The following is an 18,604-nucleotide window of genomic DNA, read 5'->3' on the forward strand; positions in this document are numbered from 1 at the left end:
GAAGACAGCCAATAAGAGCAAGCTATTGAGCAGGGTGTCACCGTGCGCACCTGGGGCTCAACCCCACTGGGGGTCCTCTGAAGAACCACGTAGAATGTACCACAGAATTGTTCCAGGGGCAAGAAAGCTGGGGGATTTATCCTGTCACTCCCATCCCTCCTTGATGGGGGTCCATCCTGGGACCCTCAGGTCCTAGGCAGCTCCTCCCCCCCAGCCCCTTGAAGGTCTCTGGTGTCTCCTGGGGAATCTCCTCCAACAGAGAGATGCTGGAAGCCCCTGACCTTACTGGAACTGAGGTGACCTGGTGGTAGGCTGGGGGCTTGGGGTGGGGTGTTGACGATGTCCTCTAAGGGAGAAAAAGGGCTCGCAAGTAAGGAGGGTGACTCGGCAGAGACTGGGAGTCCCCGCAGAGGGTGACTCAGCTTCCTCAGATGGCAGCGAGCTACAAGTAGCCACTTTCCTTCATGCTGGGCCCTCAGCATTTATCTATTACTTCAAACAACCCCAAGGAGTCAGTTAGCCCCACTTAATAGATGAGGAGACCAGGTTCAGGGAGGTCAGATAACCATGGATGGTGGAATTGGGAACCAGACCGGCTGGTGCCGAAGTTCATGGTCCTCTGTTTCCTGTAAGTCCCCTTGTCTGTCCCCTTTGCCTCCTGCTGCCGTCCCCAATTTTCTCCCCAAGACCGGGGCCTCACCGGCCTTGCCCTGTTTCGGTTTCTGGAAGCCTGCTTGCTCTGCAGGAAGGTGAGATAAAGGGACACCTGGGCCTGGCAGAAACTGCACACTGCAGCCTGGGGTTTAGCAGGTCACAGAGGAGTCTGTGTGTGTGTGTGTTCAATGGTGCCAAGATGCCCACGGTGAGCAAGAAAGAAGATGGCCTGTGTCTCTGACTCTTGAGCTCCTCTGTCTCTTGATCCTCAGACGTGAAATTTCTGGTGACCCCAGGAGGGGCTGAAAATTGCTGACATTGGTGAATAATAATGCCTTCCACCCAGGGCCTTCCCAAAGAGCTTCACGGTTTCTCCTCTAGGAGGGGGACGTCTAGAAGGTAAAAAGCACAGCAGCCCCAGGCCACATGTAGCGGGTGAGACCCCCCCACATGTGGCTGGTCTGATTGAGAGGTGTCGATAAGTGGAAAACCGATACCAGATTTTGAAGACTTGATGCAAAATAAGAATGCAAAACATCTCGGTTTTTAATGTTGATTCCCTGTTGGAATGGGAATATCTTGAATACGTTGGGTTAAGCGAAATAGATCGTTGGAATTAATTTCACCTGTTCTCTTTTTACCGCTTTTAATGAGGCTACTGGACATTTTAAGGCTACAAAGTGGCTTGCATTTTAATTTCTGTTGGACAGCCCTGACTATAAGGTCGAATCTACAGGTAATGACTTAAAAATTTTTAAATCCTAATTTTGACTCTTTTTTTTTCCTTTTTTTAATTTTAATGTTTATTTATTTTTGAGAGAGAGGGAGAGAGACAGAGTGTGAGTGGGGGAGGGGCAGAGAGAGAGGGAGACACAGAATCCCAAGCAGACTTCAGGCTCTGAGCTATCAGCACAGCCCAATGCGGGGCTCGCACTCGTGAACCGCGAGATCATGACCTGAGCTGAAGGTAAACGCCAAACTGACTGAGCCACCCTGGCGCCCCTAATTTTGAGTCTTAAAGTGATCAACAGATAGAATTATGGAAATGTCTTGAACCTGTTTTTCCTGCCCTGGTTTATATGCTGCTGGAGATGTGCCTCCAGGTAATAATGGACCAGAATGAGGAGGGAGGAAAGGGCTTACTGACAAATTAGGTGGTAGCAAACTGAAAAAGGAGTCTTGGCTGTGGGGACATCCCCATGCCAGGACCTGGAGGAGCAGACCAAGGTCCCGGTGTGAGGGGCCACCCTGCCATCTCTTGAGCTCTTTACAAAAGGGTTAATCCATGAATCAGTAAAAAGAGCAAAAATTTGGGATTCTCAAACATTAAAAAAAATTTTTTTTTTAAATGACGTGGGGCTCGAACCCATGAACCACAAGATCATGCCCTGAGCCAAAGTCTGGCGCGTGACTGACTGGGCCACCCGGGCACCTCTCAAACATTTTTAAGGTTCACGTGAACAACCTCTCTGGTTCCAAAAGATCTTAACAGAAGTCTGCAGATTCGGGTCTTGTTTGAGAGATGAAGGTTGGATTTTTGCTATTGACTGTTACAAGTAAATGTATTTAGACCAGAAGCAAAGATGTGGACAGTGTTAACACAGGTATAGCAGACAGCAGTTGAGTGAAGGGTATGTTTGCTTACAGGCTGATTAGACCAGTCATGACTAATTTTTTTAAACTTTTTTTTTTTAACGTTTATTTTTGAGAGAGCACAAGGCCAGAGAGGGGCGGGGGGGTGGGGGTGGACATAGGATCCAAAGTGGGCTCCCCGCTGACAGCAGCCCGATGTGGGGCTTGAACTCACCTCGAGATCATAATCTGAGCCAAAGTCAGACGCTCAACCGACTGAGCCACCCCTGCACCCCCAGTCATGACTAAAGACGTATCTGGGATCTCAGGACCCTTCTTTTGAGAATTGTAGCTACAGTATCGATGAGGTGGGCAAAGAGAGTGGCATAGAGAACCAGGATTAATCCATCCTCCCCCACATCTCCTGTCAAATGCTAAGAGGGACAGGGCATCCAAGGAAAGATTCAGAACAGGAGACATTTCGGAAGAGACCCAGGGAAACCGGAGCCTGTAAATGTCTTACCTTAATATCCAAGTGGATGAAAGAAAAGATTAAGATGTCTTTTTTGGATGACTTCACCAGGAAAAAAGTAACTCAGAGGGGTGTGTGTGTGTGTGTGTGTGTGTGTGTGTGTGTGAGAGAGAGAGAGAGAGAGATGGGGAGGGGGGATGTTAGTCAAATGACATCTGATTCAAGGTTGGGAGACAGAAACTGGTGCAGAAAACCTGTGTAACATTTCATGGAAATAGATCAGCAAACAAGGGGCTATTTTTCAATCCAAATTGTCTTGGGTCGGGTTCCCTAGAAGCAGATTCTGAGATGGTGATTCTTATGAAATGATTTATTGAGGGAGGGCTGTCAGACGAAACCTGGAAGGGAGGGGGAAGCAGAGAGGTGGTCTCATGGGGAGTCTGGCCTCAGCCCGGTCCCACGGGGGTTCTGGAGTGTGAATGGCACTATAGGCCAGTGGCGGGCACTTTTATGTCAGACATTGGCTGAGGGCTGCCTTTCCCCTTGGCTCAGATGTCAATTGCCCAGTGCCCATTCCTTGGAGAAGGGGACAGCCGGGAGCTGGTAGCTACCCACACACATGATAGATGCAGAATGAAGCACTAGCTCAGAAAAGGGGGTCAGCGTAGGGGACCAGCAGTATCCACTACGCACATAGTGGAGGAAACCATGCTATTTAAGTGGGGTTGACAGGACCACTGAGGCCAGCATGGGAGATTATGGTCAGAATGGAGAGAGGGAGCCATGAGCTTTAAAGAAACGAACGCACATCTAGTTCACAGCCTGTGAAAAACATCATGGGCCTGTTTTTAGAGAAGATTCTTTTGGATTTGTTTAAGTGTTTAGGTTGAGCCAGCTGGGATGCCTCCTAAGAATGGCCATCCATGGAAGGAAATGGTTTGCTTTTGGTGGGGGAGATGTGTATTCTAGAATAAAACATAATAGCCGGTATTTGCATGTGCCAGACTCCGCACCAAGTGCCCACCCTCACTACTCCTGAACCGGCAGCACCGGCACCACCTGGGAGCCTGCTGGGAACGCAGAACCACATTGAGGGCTACGGCGAGTCAGGTGTGGTCTGGGCATTGTTTACTGCTCCCAACAGGTGCACCAGGCTCTTCTGACAAGTACAGCCTTTATTGAAAGTATTCTATTTTTCTTGTTTGGAAAAGTCCCCAACCAATGTAGACCAGAAAGTATGAGCCACTATAAGCAGCTTGAAAAGGACACAGGCATCCGTGGGGTCTCCAGCGCAGCCTTTGTGGAGGGGGGGGGTGGTGCCATGGCGTATAACCCATGTTGATTATAACTTTATGACTCGAATGAAGGAGTCCATTCAAGGCACCTGTCGTTCCTGTGGAAGCTTCTGAGTTCCAGGGAGAGGAGCAAAGGAATTTAGATTCTCGAGGTCAGGGAAGTGGGGAGGGGGGCACTGGCCAAAGCTGCAGTATCTGCCCCACCCCTTGGGACGCCCTCTGGCCTTATCTTCCAATCAGACCACATTGAGAGGGACTGGAAGGCAAACAAATCTCATCTTGATTGAAGAAGAGGAAACAATGGTGTCTTTGTTTGGAGCCTACAGGGAAGGATTGACTAGTTGGGAAAAATGCAGATTGGGAGAAGTTTGGAGTGGGGCTGATGGCTGCCAAAGAATAAAGTCAACTCCACCCCTAGGGAGTTGAATGCTGTCCTGTGGGATCACCTCTTTCGTTCATCAGACTGTCTGCTTTATTTTATTTTGACTTACATTTTAGCTAAAAAAAAGTAATACAAAAGGGAACAAAAAATGAAAGGAAAAAAGTCAGCCTTCCTCCCCCTTCCAAGCCCCAGTTCCACACCTGAAAGCAAACCACCATTTCACTTCCAAGTTTTTAACACACATAACTTTTTTCATGCCCTATATATCTTGGACACTGTTTATATATCTGCACAGGTAGACATACCTTAACTGTCTTTAATAGTTATCAGAGCATTTTTAAATACAAGATGAAGGGGCGCCCAAGTGGCTCAGTCAGTTAAGCGTCTGATTCTTCATTTCAGCTCAGGTCATGAGCTCATGGTTTGTGTGTTTGAGCCCCATGTCGGGCCCTGCACTGACAGTGCAGAGCCTGCTTGGGATTCTCTGTCCCTCCCCCTCCCCTACTCGTGCTGTCTCTGTCTCTTTCAAAATAAATAAATAAAGTTAAAAAATAAATATGAGATTTTGACATAATTTCAAATACGGAGGCACCATCAACAAACACCATCTCAAAGTTTCCTTCCTTTCCTTTCTTCCTTCCCTTTTTCTTTCTCCCTTTCCTTTCCTTTTTCCTTTCCTTTCCTTTCCTTTCCTCTTTTTTCTTTTCTTTTCTTTCCTCCCTCCCTGCCTTCCTTTTCTTCCTTTGTTTCTTTTCTCTCTTCCTTCATTTCTTTTCTTTCTTTCTTTCTTTCTTTCTTTCTTTCTTTCTTTCTTTCTTTCTTCCTCTTCCTTTCTTTTTTAAATGTCAGACTGCCATCGATATTCTTGTACATCCTTTGTCTACCTGTGTGAGTCTTTCTGTAGATAGTTTCCCTAATGTGGGCCAAAGGGTAGACGATGTTACAATATTTTGTGGTCATTACCACACTGCCTCCAGAGGAGGTTGCCCTAGATATCCACTCCCACAAGTTCATGTTTATATAAAGTTCAATAACGGAGCACTTAGCTACAGCAAGGACAGCAAGCAGAAAGCACCAGTAGCAAAGAATTTTCTTTGGAGATGTGTGATGCGAACCTTTATTTTAGTAATAGGAATAGAAAATTTGGGGCACCTGGATGGCTCAGTTGGTTAAGCATCTGACTCTTGATTTCAGCTCAGGTCATGATCTTATGATTTGTGGGTTCGAGCCCTGTGTCGAGCTCTGTGCTGACAATATGGCACCTGTTTGGCCTTCTCTTTCTCTTCCTCTTTCTCTGCCCCTTACTCTTGCTCTCTTTCTCTCTCAAAAACAAACAAATAAATAAATAGGAAATTTGAAGAGAGGAAACCATTTTGGATAACCCAATGAAGTAGTTTTTGGATGAGGTAATAGAAGCCTTACAGCACAACCTTCAAAAAGGTGACAGTGAAGGAGGTCTCTCTGCATGCTTCTTCTGCACCAGACACCTAATGCCCACATTTAAAAAAAAATTGTCTCTTTTTAAAAATTTTTCTTTCTTTTCTTTTCTTTTTATTTTTTAAGTATAATTTATTGACAAATTGGTTTCCATGCAACACCCAGTGCTCATCCCAACAAGTGCCCTCCTCAATGCCCATCACCCACTTTCCCCTCTCCCCCCACCCCATCCCCTTTTTTTCAAACCACTGTAAGATAATACATTCCAAAGTGCTTGCAAATAGAAAAAGTGTATATACCTGTGTGTATATATATATATATATATATATATATATGGACAGTGTGTGTGTGTGTGTTTGTGTGTGTGTGTGTGTATATATATATGTACAGCGTATAGACAAATATTACATATGTGCCCACCAGCCAGTTAATGAGTAGAGCATATTTGTGTTCTCTTGAGCTGTATTGTAAACTCTTGAAGCTGTATCCTACCGAGTACTTAATGTTAATATGTTAATACGCACCAGGCCCTTTGCATGTGATGTCTTGATTAATCCTCAGAGCAGCTTAACAAGGGGGTATGAATGTTATCCCCATTTTATAGGTGGAGAAACTGAGGCTCAGTGGGATTCGGCCATCTCTCATGGGCTCACATAATGAGTAGTAGATGTGTGGCCTTGGACTCTTGCTGTGTGGGTGTTAGTGAGTTACTGATGTCTGGAGCAGGCATGGTGTTTTCTAGTTCTGATATCTCACTCCAGACATGAACAAGGTTGGCCTTTGCTCCAGAGCACTAAGGTGGGTGAGGCCCCAAAGTCAGGGGGGACTTAGCATCAGTCCCCCTTGCCCAGGGGTCCTCTCTGGCCACCTTCGTTGCTCAGCCACCCCCACCGCACCAAGTTCACGGGGGGTGGGGGCTCCAGGAGGAAGGGGTTTGTTCCCAAGCCTTAAAAGGGTCACCCAGGGGCTGCTGCATAACAGTGTCAGTGAGTGAGGGATGAGTTTGGTGTTTGCACAGAGGGGAGGAGGAGCAGGTGTGCAAAAGTCAGAATTGCCCTAACTAGAGCTTTCGGCACCTGCTGTCTTCCATCCATCTCCGTGTCTGTGAGTCACCGGTCCTCCGATCTAGGCTCACGTCCCACCCTCCCTGGGAAAATTCCACCACAGTGGCCATCCCCATTTTCTCTGTCATCTGGGTGATGTAGGACTCTGCAGTCTGTAGCCTTTGCTGTCCAGACCTTTCTGGGTGTTCTGCCCGTGGAAGGTGCTCGGTGACCTGTTGGATGCAGAGCAAGGAGACCGGTTCCTGGCACTCTCACCTCTGCCAGGGGGCAGGGATCAGGCGAAACCCTGGTCGGCAGCCACTTCAGATCACCTTTTTGGGTCACCGCTGGGGCTAGGCCTCCTAGAGCAGGACTGGAAGAATCTGTCCTTTCCCCGGGGCCCAGGAGCTTGCCTGTGGTAAGTGTGCTCCCCTTTCCACGTATTTAGTTTGGATGTTTTAACACAGTAGTGGGTTGAGTAACTGGTCTCTGGGTGAATTTCTGTTGTGATGAGCTATAGGTTTGAAATCAGGTTGGCTGCTTGATCTGCCAGCTGCTGTCCCGGCCCAGAAGGCCTGATGAAACACAAAGCCCTCTATGGCGCAAGCATGAAACCCCAAACAGCCCTATTCCTTAAATTTGTAGAAGACTAGCTCGGAGGAAGTAACCTCTGTGACTCCTCCTTCACCATGATGGTAGGGGTTCATTCATTCATTTGTTGAAAAATTATTTACTGAGCACCTATTATGTTCCAAATGGCAAGGATTATGAAGGTATTTCTTAACTTCTGGAAGTTTTTCTAGAATGTGTGGAATATAACATAGGCTTGCACTCTGCTTGAGGAGACTGGAGTAACAGCTCACCATTGCATTGACCCCACAGTTTTTTCACAGGAGTGTTCTAGGATATGCTTCATGAAAGGGATTTGGTTCATTCAAGTGCTTGGATGGGGGTGGGGGAGACTTTTTTTCCATTTCAACTTACTTTAATTTCCTTCAACTTCCATTTCAACTTCCTTTATCATCTGTGCACTTCATGAACAGGAAGGGGCTCTCTCAGCCCCCTCCACAAGCCACCATTAAAGAAGTGGGGACATTTAGCCTTGAAGAGAAAATACTGGGGGGAGGGCAGCTTTCAGACACCCAAAGTGCAGTCCTGACGCCTAATTTGGTAGAATTTGCCTAGGAAGCTGTCTGGTCTTGGACTTCGGTTTGTTGGGGGTTTTTGGATTATGTGTTCAATCTCCTTGCAATTTTCTGTTTCTTCCTGCTTCTGTTTTGGTCATGCCTAATTTGGCGTGGCTTGGGAGCTGTGACTCCCTGAGAGATCCCAGTGCAGGCAGCTTCAGCATCACTTGGGAACGCGTTAGAAGTGCATTCCTACCCCAAACCAGAAACACCAGCAGTGGGGCCAGGAATCTGTGTTGTGACAAGCCCCCTAGGTTTGAGGACCACTGCTCCACGTTCAATTCAGTCTGGGGTGGGTCCTGGGACTCTGCATTTCCAGCAAGCTCTCAGGTAATGTGATTTGACTGTCGGTCCGGGAAGCGCACGTTGGAACCCTGTTGTACAAGGCAGTCTGTCTCTGGCTTGGGAAAGATAGCATTTGGGTATAGCTGTCCAACAGCACACCATGGTGCTGTTGAAAAGGAGTGAAGCTGAACAGTAAGCACCAGCATGGGAAAATCCTCATGATGATTGGGAAGCTAAAAAAGTGGATTTTGAAAATATCTCTGGGTAAGTTTGCTTCCATTAAAGCCAGAGTAGTAAAATCATCATAAATTTCATTTTTGTCTAAAAAAAATAGTTAAACATTTTAAAACGTGAGTTTTAATACAGCTACTTTTCAATTTTTTGGTATTTTTCTTCAACAATTAGAACATTATGGGGAAAAGAATAACCAGTTAAAAAATACACAAAAACACCTACATAGGGCTCACATCTTCCTTTTGCCTCCGGGTCCTGTACAGCATTGTTGGGTCTTGTCCCTGTTTAGGATTTTGATAACTTGTTCATATGGATTTTTTTAAATGTGTTTTGGTTTTTGAAATATTACCTTTTTTAAATCTTTATTTGTTTTGAGAGAGAGAGCGCATGCAACCACCTGTGTGAGCAGGAGAAGGGCGGAGGAGCTGGGGGGGTGGGGCGGGGGGGGAGAGAATCCCAAGCAGGCTCTTGCTCAGTGTGAGCCCCACACAAGGCTCAGTCTCACAAATGAGAGATCGTGACCTGAGCTGAAATCAAGAGTCAGACGCTTAATGGACTGAGCCACCCAGATGCCCCGAAATATTATTTTATCTTGACTGATTAGTTTTTGGCATCTTAAATTTGGCATCTGAGGCTTTGGGGGTTCCTATAGGAGATAGCTCTGCTAACCTCTGGGCTCTAAGATTGTTTGACTGTAGTGGCCGCCCTCTGTGTTCCACGTACCCCTAGCACGATGCGCGCCCTCTCCCGGGCTTCCAGGTTGTGTTACACTGTGCTTCCTTTACAACCAGGATCTCCTCCTTTAGAGCCTAAGTTGGGCCCGCCCTTACCGCTGCTTGTGTGACATTCCAACCTCACATTCAGGATGAGTGCTCTTGGTGGAAATAGGAAGGCCTGTGCTTTGATGAGGCTGAGCTCCCTGGTGTATATGGCACCTGTGAGCTCTCCATCCAGAAGGCGAGCCCCACTAAGATTAGCCCGGTTCTAAGGCCAGCATGAGATCCAATTTGGAAATGCTTTCATACCTATAGCAGATGCCACCCATGTCCAGCCCACGCCCCTGGCTCCTGCCTTTTCTGGGCACACCTATCCACGTAGCAACTGCTCACACCTGCAACTCTGCCTGAGGGTGTTCCTGCTGGCACAGGACAGGGAGGGACAATCAGTGCCACCCAGAGGCGGCCCTAGACAGCGCTGCTGGAGGAGGGCTGGGGTGGGGGGTGACTCAGAGGTGAGGGTTCTGCATTGTCCCCTGAGCTTGCCTGGTGCACTTGGACTCTGGCTGCCTACAGCAGTGACTGCCTTGCTATCCCCACCTTGTAGGGCTCCTTCCTGTCCCTCGCTTCTTCACTCACCTACAGGTGCTACTGGAATCTTTGTCACAGGGTCTGTTTCCAGGAAGACTGCAACTAGAATAAAAACAAGGTTTACTTTGCCCACTATAAAATCAAAACATTGAAGCATACAAGTGGGAAGACTAAAGCTCTTCCTCCCAAAGCCACGTGGTGTTTCTTTGCCAAGTTTGCATCCCTTTTTATGTTTGCTCATGTGGATGTTGTGAACCTTTGTGGACACACTTTGTGTCTTGCCTTAATCGTTTTCCTCATGTTGAATCCCTCCCCATGCTGATTTCCTTTTTCTCCTATTTCTCCTACCCCTCAGCTCCTGGCAACCATTTTTCTACTCTGTTCCTATGTGTTTGACTTTTCCATATAAAAGTGATACCATGCAGTATTTGTCTTTCTGTATGTGGTTTATTTCACATAATGCCCTCATGGTTCATCCACGATGTTGCAAACATCTATCTCCTTCTTTCTCGTGGCTGTGTGATATTCCATTGTATAAATATACCACATTTGTTTTTATCCGTTCATTTGTTAATGGACACCTAGGTTGTTTGCATATCTTGGCCATTGTGAATAATGCTTCAGTGAACCACGGGTGTGCAGGTGTCTCTTTGAGATCCTGTTTTCATTTCCTTTGGATATATATCCTAGAAGTGGGATTGTTGGGTCATAGGGTAGTGCTATTTTTAATTTTTGAGAAACCTCCATACTGGTTTCCATAGTGGCTGTACCCGTTTACGTTTCCATCAACAGTGCACGAATGTTCCCTTTTCTCCACATCCTCAAGGACACTTGTTATCTCTTGTCTTTGATGATAATCATTCTAACAGGCGTGAGGTGATCATTTCAGTGCAGTCGTGATTCACATTTTCCTGCTGATCAATGGCGTCGAGCACCTTGTCATGTCCCTGTTGGTACTTTGCACGCCTTCTTTGGCAAAGGTCTATTCAGTTTCTCTGCCTGTTTTTGAATCAGGTGGTTTGGTTTTCCGCTGTCGGGTTGTGCATCACGATTTTAAATGGCTTCGCGGTTGGGAGGCTGTGGCTTGGCCGTGACCAACTGGTGATGTGTCTGCCCATCGACCTTGCAGGCATTCGCCCCTACAAATGTGACATCTGCAACAAAGCCTTCACCCAGCGCTGCTCCTTGGAGTCCCACCTGAAGAAAATCCACGGGGTGCAGCAACAGTACGCCTACAAGCAACGCCGGGACAAGCTCTACGTCTGTGAGGATTGTGGCTACACGGGCCCCACCCAGGAGGACCTGTACCTGCACGTGAACAGTGCCCACCCGGGCAGCGCCTTTCTCAAAAAGACATCCAAAAAACTAGCGGCTCTTTTGCAAGCCAAGCTGACGTCCACACTCCAGGGGAATGTCACCCTGAGCGAGGAAGAGGAGAAGTGAGGAGGTGCAGGAGGAGGAGCAGGGAGAGACGCTCGAGCTGCCACGCGTACGGGGATTTTTGGTTTTGGAGGGGTCCCCCACCCCACTGGGCTCAGTTCATCCCTCTGCCCTCCCGGGGCCACAGCAGGGGATCTGTTCCAAGGTTGTCAATTGTGATAGTGGTGTCCAGCCCCCTGTAACCCACGTCCTGTTGAACAGTCACATTAACAAAAGTTCGTGGATGGCCACGATCGCTGTGCGGTATTTTTCTTTTTTCCTGTTTTTTTTTTTTTTTTTTTTTTAAACGATTTTCACATGTGGAGGCAGAGGTGTTCTTAGACTATCATTTTATGGTGCCTTGAAATAAAAGTCCTTCCACCTGAAATGCTACTCAAGCAAGGAAAAGGAATTTTATTATTCTGAAAGAGTTTACAGGAATTATTTTAATGAATGAAATGTTCTTGTGAAACTTCCCTTATAAAAACAAGGCAGGAGAGCATGGAGTTCTAGCTCCCTGTTTAGGGCTTATTGTGGGACATTTGACTTCAGGTTACTTTGGGTGGGTGATTTTGTATTGGTGGGTGGGCTTGAAGAAGCATATCTTGAGCGCTGGGTAGGAGAGCAGATAAATGGGGGCCTCAGGGCTGATGGGCAGAGACTCCTGGGGTGGACGGGGCAGGGCACTTACGGATGCTTTGGTCACTCTTTGTGGCCGTGGTGTTACTGTGGAGATGCCTCTGGCTTTCTGGGGCTGGGACTTGCTGGCTGCAGGCACTTGTCCCTCCCTTGAGTCTGGCACTGGGGGAGAAGTGGAAAACGCTGGACCGTGAGGAATGCTCGCTGGCCTGGCCCACGTCCTGCTCATTTGGGAGGCATAGCAGTCTCTTTCGAGGCATGTGACTGCTGAGTGCTGTGACCTTTGGCTACCTGCACCTCCTCACCTGGGAGACCTGGCCCCAGAGGCCCAGGAGGTTAACAATAAAGCCGACCTGAGACCTAGGTAGGGCAGAAGACAGGCAACAGCCCATGGGGGTGAGGGGGCTGGCAAGGTGGTTTCCAGGGTCCTTCTGTGACTGGAGGGCTAGCAGGAAGGGCCCGAACCCTCAGGGCACCATGGTGGCCAAGAGAGAGATTCTCCCCAGTCCTGGAGCTGCCAGCACTGAGGGTTCAACCTTGGCTCCAGGACTGATTGCTGGCATCACGTTGTGTTTCCTAATGCTTGACACAGAGGAGAGAGTCTAGAAAGCTTTTGATTTGCTTTTATCTAGGTAATTTTGACAACAAAAATGAGTATTCCTATAAGGGAATCTCTAAATGAGTAGTTATTTAGGGGCAGCTGGCCTGTGGCACGGAGAATTGTGAACTAGCTGACACGACATTCTCTTTTAGGGATAGATTTTTATTTATTTTTAAACTTTAAAAAACTTTTTAAAATTTTCAAATAAGCCAACATGGGGCTTAAACTCATGACCCCGAGATCAAGATCTGCAGGCTCTACTGATTGAGTCAGCCAGGCGCCTGGGGCAGATTTTTATTAAACAAAATTCTCTGGGTTGCAAGTGACAGAAACTCAGTTTAAAATGACTTGAACAGGAGCGCCTGGGTGGCTCAGTCGGTTAAGTGTCCGACTTTGGCTCAGGTACGGTCTCACAGTTTGTGAGTTGGAGCCCCGTGTCAGGCTCTGTGCTGACAGCTCGGAGCCTGGAGCCTGCTTCGGATTCTGTGTCTCCTTCTCTCTCTGCCCCTCCGCCACTTGGGCTCTCTCTCTGTCAAAAATAAATAAAATATAAAAAATTTTTTCTTAATGACCTGAACAGAAAAGAGAATGTATTGGCTGATAAGTCTAGGGTTGTCCAGCTTCAGGGGTGGCTGGATCCAGGTGCTTAAATCATGTTATCTTCACTCATCTTTTTCTCTTTTATTGGTTTTCCCACAGGTGACTTTTTTCTCAGGTAGCTTCAAGTGGGGGCCCCATGGCCACCCTGTGCTCTGGATTTCTGTCCCATAGTGCAGCAGCCCAGAAGAGGGGTTTGTCTTTCAGCCCAAGATCTTGGGCTGGTGCTTCTTGTCTGTGATTGGTCCGATTTGGCTTTCGGGTCCACCCTGGGCGGGTCAGCTATACCTCTGGTCTGGGAATAGGAAAGTGGTTCCCCAGCAGCAGAGCGGGTGCCATGACCAGAGAGGAAATGGATGTTGGGCAGGTTGTTGTCCTAGCTAAGATGGGCACAGCTGCTGTAACAAAGATTCCCTACAAATTCTGGGGCTTAGGGAAGAAGGCAGATCATTTCTCACTTAGCAGCCCTGGATTGGTGGATGGTTTTCCTCTTGCCGTCACTCAGAGACCCGACTTCTTTCCTTTGTTGCTCTGCTGTGCCCTAGGACGTTTTTAACATAATGCCTGGGTGAAACTGGGTCTCTGTGGGTTTGGGCTGTTAGGAGGGTTGTCTTGGTTTGCTTTCTCCGCAGATTCTGAGGCAAGGGTTCAGATTCAAGTCAGTGGGTTAGGAGGCGATCCCAGGAAGCATCTGTAGTGGGAGTGGGGAAGTGTGACAGGAAAGAGCAGACAGCCAATAAAGGGAGTTACTGTGGTGGCGCCTGGAGCTTAATCCTAGTGGAGATCTCTAGGAAACAAACAGGACAGATACGTCTCCATGCTGCCTCCCTCGAGAACATAGGAAACTGTTTGTCCACGAACTCCCCATCCCTCTGGATTTAGTTGAGGGTGCTGGCATCGGGGGCATTCATTTCTGGGCCCTTCCAATTTGCCCTGTGCACTGGCCAGGCGTGTTTCCACGTCAGGAAGAGCCCTCAGGTTACAGGGGTTGGCCATAAGCAGTCTCCAGCACGTAGAGCTGAATGCTGAGGAGACCTGAGGTGGGTGGTGCCAGGTCTGGAACAGGCTTGGAAGGGTCACACCTACTATGTGAAGCTGTTGGCCTGGACACGGCACAGAGCCCTTCCACTCCTGTTCCGGGGTGAGGATTTTGCCATATTACCTTCTTGGCCATATGCCCTCATATGCTGGGACCCGGGAATGGAACGAGGTGGACGTCTCACAGTCTCTGCTATGGCAGGCAAAGCCAGCTGACATCCACCTTGGCCTTTGGCCCCCTCCCCTTCCCAGTCCTGTCTGCGTGTCCTGCTCTCAGCCAATTGTCGGGGAATCCAGCTAATGTGTCCAGGATCACGATTTAGGGGGCACTAGTTCTCAGGCTGGGGGCCTCGGGACCTTAGGTCCATGGATAGTGGGATAGCAGTACATGCGTTATGGTCAATATTTTATATCCCTCACTGGAAACCACATATGCACTTGTACAAAGTCTCCCCAACAGTCCTTGCTTTGGGTTGGTACTAGGTCAGTACAGTGTGGAAACTCATGCATCTGCTGGTCAGAAGTGCCTATTGGTGGTTCCTGTTGGAGAAAGGCATCTGTTATCAATTAATGGGCGTGGTTTGGATAAGTTTCTAGAAGTAGACCCTGAGACAGGGATTCTGGGCTAAATGATTTCCCTGGAGGAGGCTCTCACGAGAAACCAGTAAGGAGGAGATGGAAGCAAGTTACAACAGAAGAAACCAGGCGAAGATGTGGGCTCGGCTGGAGTCTAGCCTCAACCTGATCCCAGGGGAACTCTGGAAGGTGAATGCCACCATAGACGCCATCCCACCTTGAGGCAGGGCGCCAGTCATTGGCTTTGGGTTATCTCTAGTGGGGAGGGGGAAAAGGACATGACCACTGGGCTGTGTAGCTGCCAATGCTCTCAGCAGCTGGGGGCTTAATCACAGGAATGGATTATTAGGGGTGAAAAACTTTGAGGTCCGTAGGTTCTGGCTATTTCTCCATGGATTATTTACTTTTAAAAAAATTGGTTTTTAAAATTTTTTTTTTAATGTTTTTATTTATTTTTGAGACAGAGCATGAGCAGGGGAGGGGCGGAGAGAGAGGGAGACACAGAATCTGAAGCAGGCTCCAGGCTCTGAGCTGTCAGCACAGAGCCCGACACGGGGCTCGAACTCACGAACTGTGAGATCATGACCTGAGCTGAAGTCAGTCGCCCAACCAACTGAGCCACCCAGGTGCCCCCCGCAAAAATTGTTTTCTTGATGTTTATTATCTAGTTTTGAGAGAGAGAGAGAGAGAGAGCAAGTGGGGGAAGGTTAGAGAGAGGAGACACAGGATCCGAAGCAGACTTCAGGCTCTGAGCTGTCAGCACAGAGTCTGATGCAGGGCCCAAAATCATGAACCGTGAGATCATGACCCAAGCTGAAGTTGGATGCTTAACTGATTGAGCCACCCAGGCACCCCTATTTACTTTTTGATAAGGGAACTCTTCTGGAGCTAAAGGAGTGAGTCACTCATTGCAAATTATGTCATGTTTTGGGGAGAAATAAAAAACATTAAAACGCACACAGAGGGGCGCTTAGTGGCTCAGTCGGTTAAGCGTCCAGCTTTGGTTTCGGCTCAGGTCATGATCTCATGGTTTTGTAAGCTCGAGCCCCACATTGGGCTCTGCGGGCATCAGGCAGTGCAGAGCTTGCTTGGGATTTTCTCTCTCTCTCTCTCTCTCTTCTGCCCCTTCCCTGCTCACACTGTATCTGTCTCTCTCAAAAATAAATAAACTTGAAAAAAAATGTATACAGCCTTCCTTCCGGACCTCTGCCTCATCTGCCAAGCCTCTCTACCATCATTTTTTAAAACACATTTTTGTAATGTTTATTTATTTTTGAGAGAGAGAGAGAGCAGCAGAGGAGGAGCAGAGAGAGAGGGAGACACAGAATCCGAAGCAGGCTCCAGGCTCTGAGCTGTCAGCACAGAGCCCGATACGGGGCTCGAACTCACAAACTGTGAGATCGTGACCTGAGCCGAAGTCAGATGCTTGACCAGCTGAGCCACCCAGGCACCCCACCTCTCTACTGTCATCATCAACCACTGTTAGCTTCTTGTGTAACTTTTTAAAAATGTTTTTATTGATTTAAATACTCTCTACACCCAACACGGGGCCCAAATTCACAGCCCTGAGGTCAAGAATTGCACACTCTTCTGACTAAACCAGCCAGGCTCCCCTTCTGTAAATGTCTTGAGTTTCTTCACTCACATATAAGCAAACAAGAATACTAGTATTATTCTCCAGGTGTTTTAGAATTAGTAGATAGCATCATGCATCCTGTTCAGAACCTTGCATTTTCCTTTCAATAATGCATCTGGTAGGTCCTCCCATAATAGTACAACAAAGTTCTCATTCTCCGTTACGGCCATCCAGTCTTGTGTTGTATGCACGTGTCATAATGTAGGTTATCCCGTCTCCTACTGATGGGCATTTTTGTTGTTTCCAGTGGTTTGCTACTTTGAAGGGTGCTACAGAGAGTGATTTCATATGTATGTTATTTCACATGTGTGCCAACCTATCCATGGGATAAATTCCCACAAAGGTACTTGTCGGGGCTAAGTCATATCCACCGTAACACTGATCGACACGAAAAAATCTGCAGTCCCACCGGTGACATGTGAGAGCAGCCCTCTCCTCATCGGCCTGCCAGTCCTGGGTCACCATGGTTCAGGATTTGGGCCAATGTGATGGGTCTTACTTTACATGAGTAAAGTTACGCGTGAGAGAAAGAGGTTGAATGTTTTTGCACATGGTTAAGGGCCGTTTGTGGTTCCTTTTTCTGTGAACTGCCTTGAATGGCCATGTTTCTACTGAGCTGTTGGCCCCCTTTTCTGTCTAATTTCTAGGCGTTTGCTTGTTTGTTTATATCAGGAGGTTTAGCTCTTTGTGATGGAAGTTGCTGGCTTTCCTCCCAGGTTGTCATTTATCTTTTGATTTTGCTCATGCTGCTTTTTCTTGGCCAAACAAAAGTTTTGTGATTTTTATGCAGTTTGCATCGGTCCATCTTTTTCTTTTATGGCTGCTAGAGATTGAGTCGTCGTTAGAAAGGCCTTCCCTCTCCAAGGTTCCATCGGAATTCTGTCGTGCCTTTTTCTAGGACTTTAATGGTTTCATTTTATCACGTATAAATCTTTGATCCGTTTGGACTGTTTCCTGGCGCATAGTGGGAGGTATAGATCCAACTTTATCATTTTCCAGATGGCTGACAAGAGATATTTTTTAACAGGGAGCTGGTCCAAAACACACCAGAGACGCTTTCTTCAGGAAAAGGTCGCGTGCCTCAGCAGAAGGTGTTGCAATTATAGTACGGAGCAGTTTTCTTTAATTAGCAAAGATTCGTTTGTTCAACAAGTATTTACCGAGTGCCCGCTGTGTGCCAGGTACTTTTCTAGATACTGAGGCTGGGGAAGAACGGACGAAAATCCCTGCCCTCTAGGAGCTCCTGTTTTCTTATGGGGAGACACAAGAAGTAAGCAAGTACATATACACAGTCTTAGCTAATACACAGAAAAATCAAGTTTGATGTTTTAGCTGCTCTGACCATGTAACAGACTGTGCCAAACCTTAGGGGTTCTTGGGCCAGGGATTTGGGCAGGGCACAGAGCAGGGCAAGGGGTGGCTTTTCTCTGCTCTGTGATGGCCAGGGCCAGAGCTGGAAAACTCGAAGCCTGGGGCCTATGAACCACCTGAAGGCTTGTTCACTCATGCAGCTGGTGGTGAATGGTGGCTGGGGCCTTGATTCCTCCTCACATGGGCCTCCCCTTATGGTCTCTCCATGTGGGCTAGTTTGGGCTTCCTTTGATGTGATGGGCTACCAGGGAGAATGCCCTAAGAGAGAGAGAGAGAGAGAGAGAGAGAGAAGGCTGTATTGCCTATGAAGAGCCCACCCTGGAGTCCTGCAGTGTCCCTTTTGCCACATTTTATCTGGTAGAAGTGAGTTCCTAAGGTTGGTCCGTATTGAACGAATGGGAGGGGAGTAAGACTCCCTTTGGAGGGGAGGAGTGCTTCTAGAAGAGTCTGTGGGAGCATACACATTGCTATGGCCATTCTTAAAAAATGCGGACTGTCACACGTGGCAAGGAGGGCTGGGATGAGGATGCATAGGTGACGTTGGTGGAGATTTTTGGCGTTTTATTTTTTTTCTTTTTCTTTTTTATTTTTTTAAATTTTTTTTTTTCAACGTTTATTTATTTTTGGGACAGAGAGAGACAGAGCATGAACGGGGGAGGGGCAGAGAGAGGGAGACACAGAATCGGAAACAGGCTCCAGGCTCTGAGCCATCAGCCCAGAGCCCGATGCGGGGCTCGAACTCACGGACCGCGAGATCGTGACCTGGCTGAAGTCGGACGCTTAACCGACTGCGCCACCCAGGCGCCCCAATTTTTGGCGTTTTAAATAGGGGGCAGGGGCGCGGTGTGCGGCTGGCGGG

General features: G+C 47.8%; 1 protein-coding gene across 5 annotated transcripts in view; it reads left to right on the top strand.

Annotated features, from left to right (window-relative positions):
- The window catches only part of OVOL2 (ovo like zinc finger 2), a 31,114-nt gene extending 19,576 nt beyond the window's left edge, over positions 1 to 11,538 (top strand). For 4 of the 5 annotated variants that reach the window (XM_086701614.1, XM_086701615.1, XM_086701618.1 and 1 more), the window contains one exon: positions 10,998 to 11,538. In XM_086701614.1, the coding sequence (XP_086557740.1) occupies positions 10,998 to 11,311 (314 nt within the window). In that variant the 3' untranslated portion in view covers positions 11,312 to 11,538. The remainder of the gene's footprint in view (positions 1 to 10,997) is intronic. The other variant, XM_086701617.1, reaches the window with a different exon arrangement.
- The last annotated feature ends 7,066 nt before the right edge of the window (positions 11,539 to 18,604 follow it).

The sequence above is a fragment of the Puma concolor genome, chromosome A3 (assembly GCF_028749965.1).
Source record: "Puma concolor isolate L17-30 chromosome A3, mPumCon1.1.hap2, whole genome shotgun sequence".
Classification (NCBI taxonomy): Eukaryota; Metazoa; Chordata; class Mammalia; order Carnivora; family Felidae; genus Puma; species Puma concolor.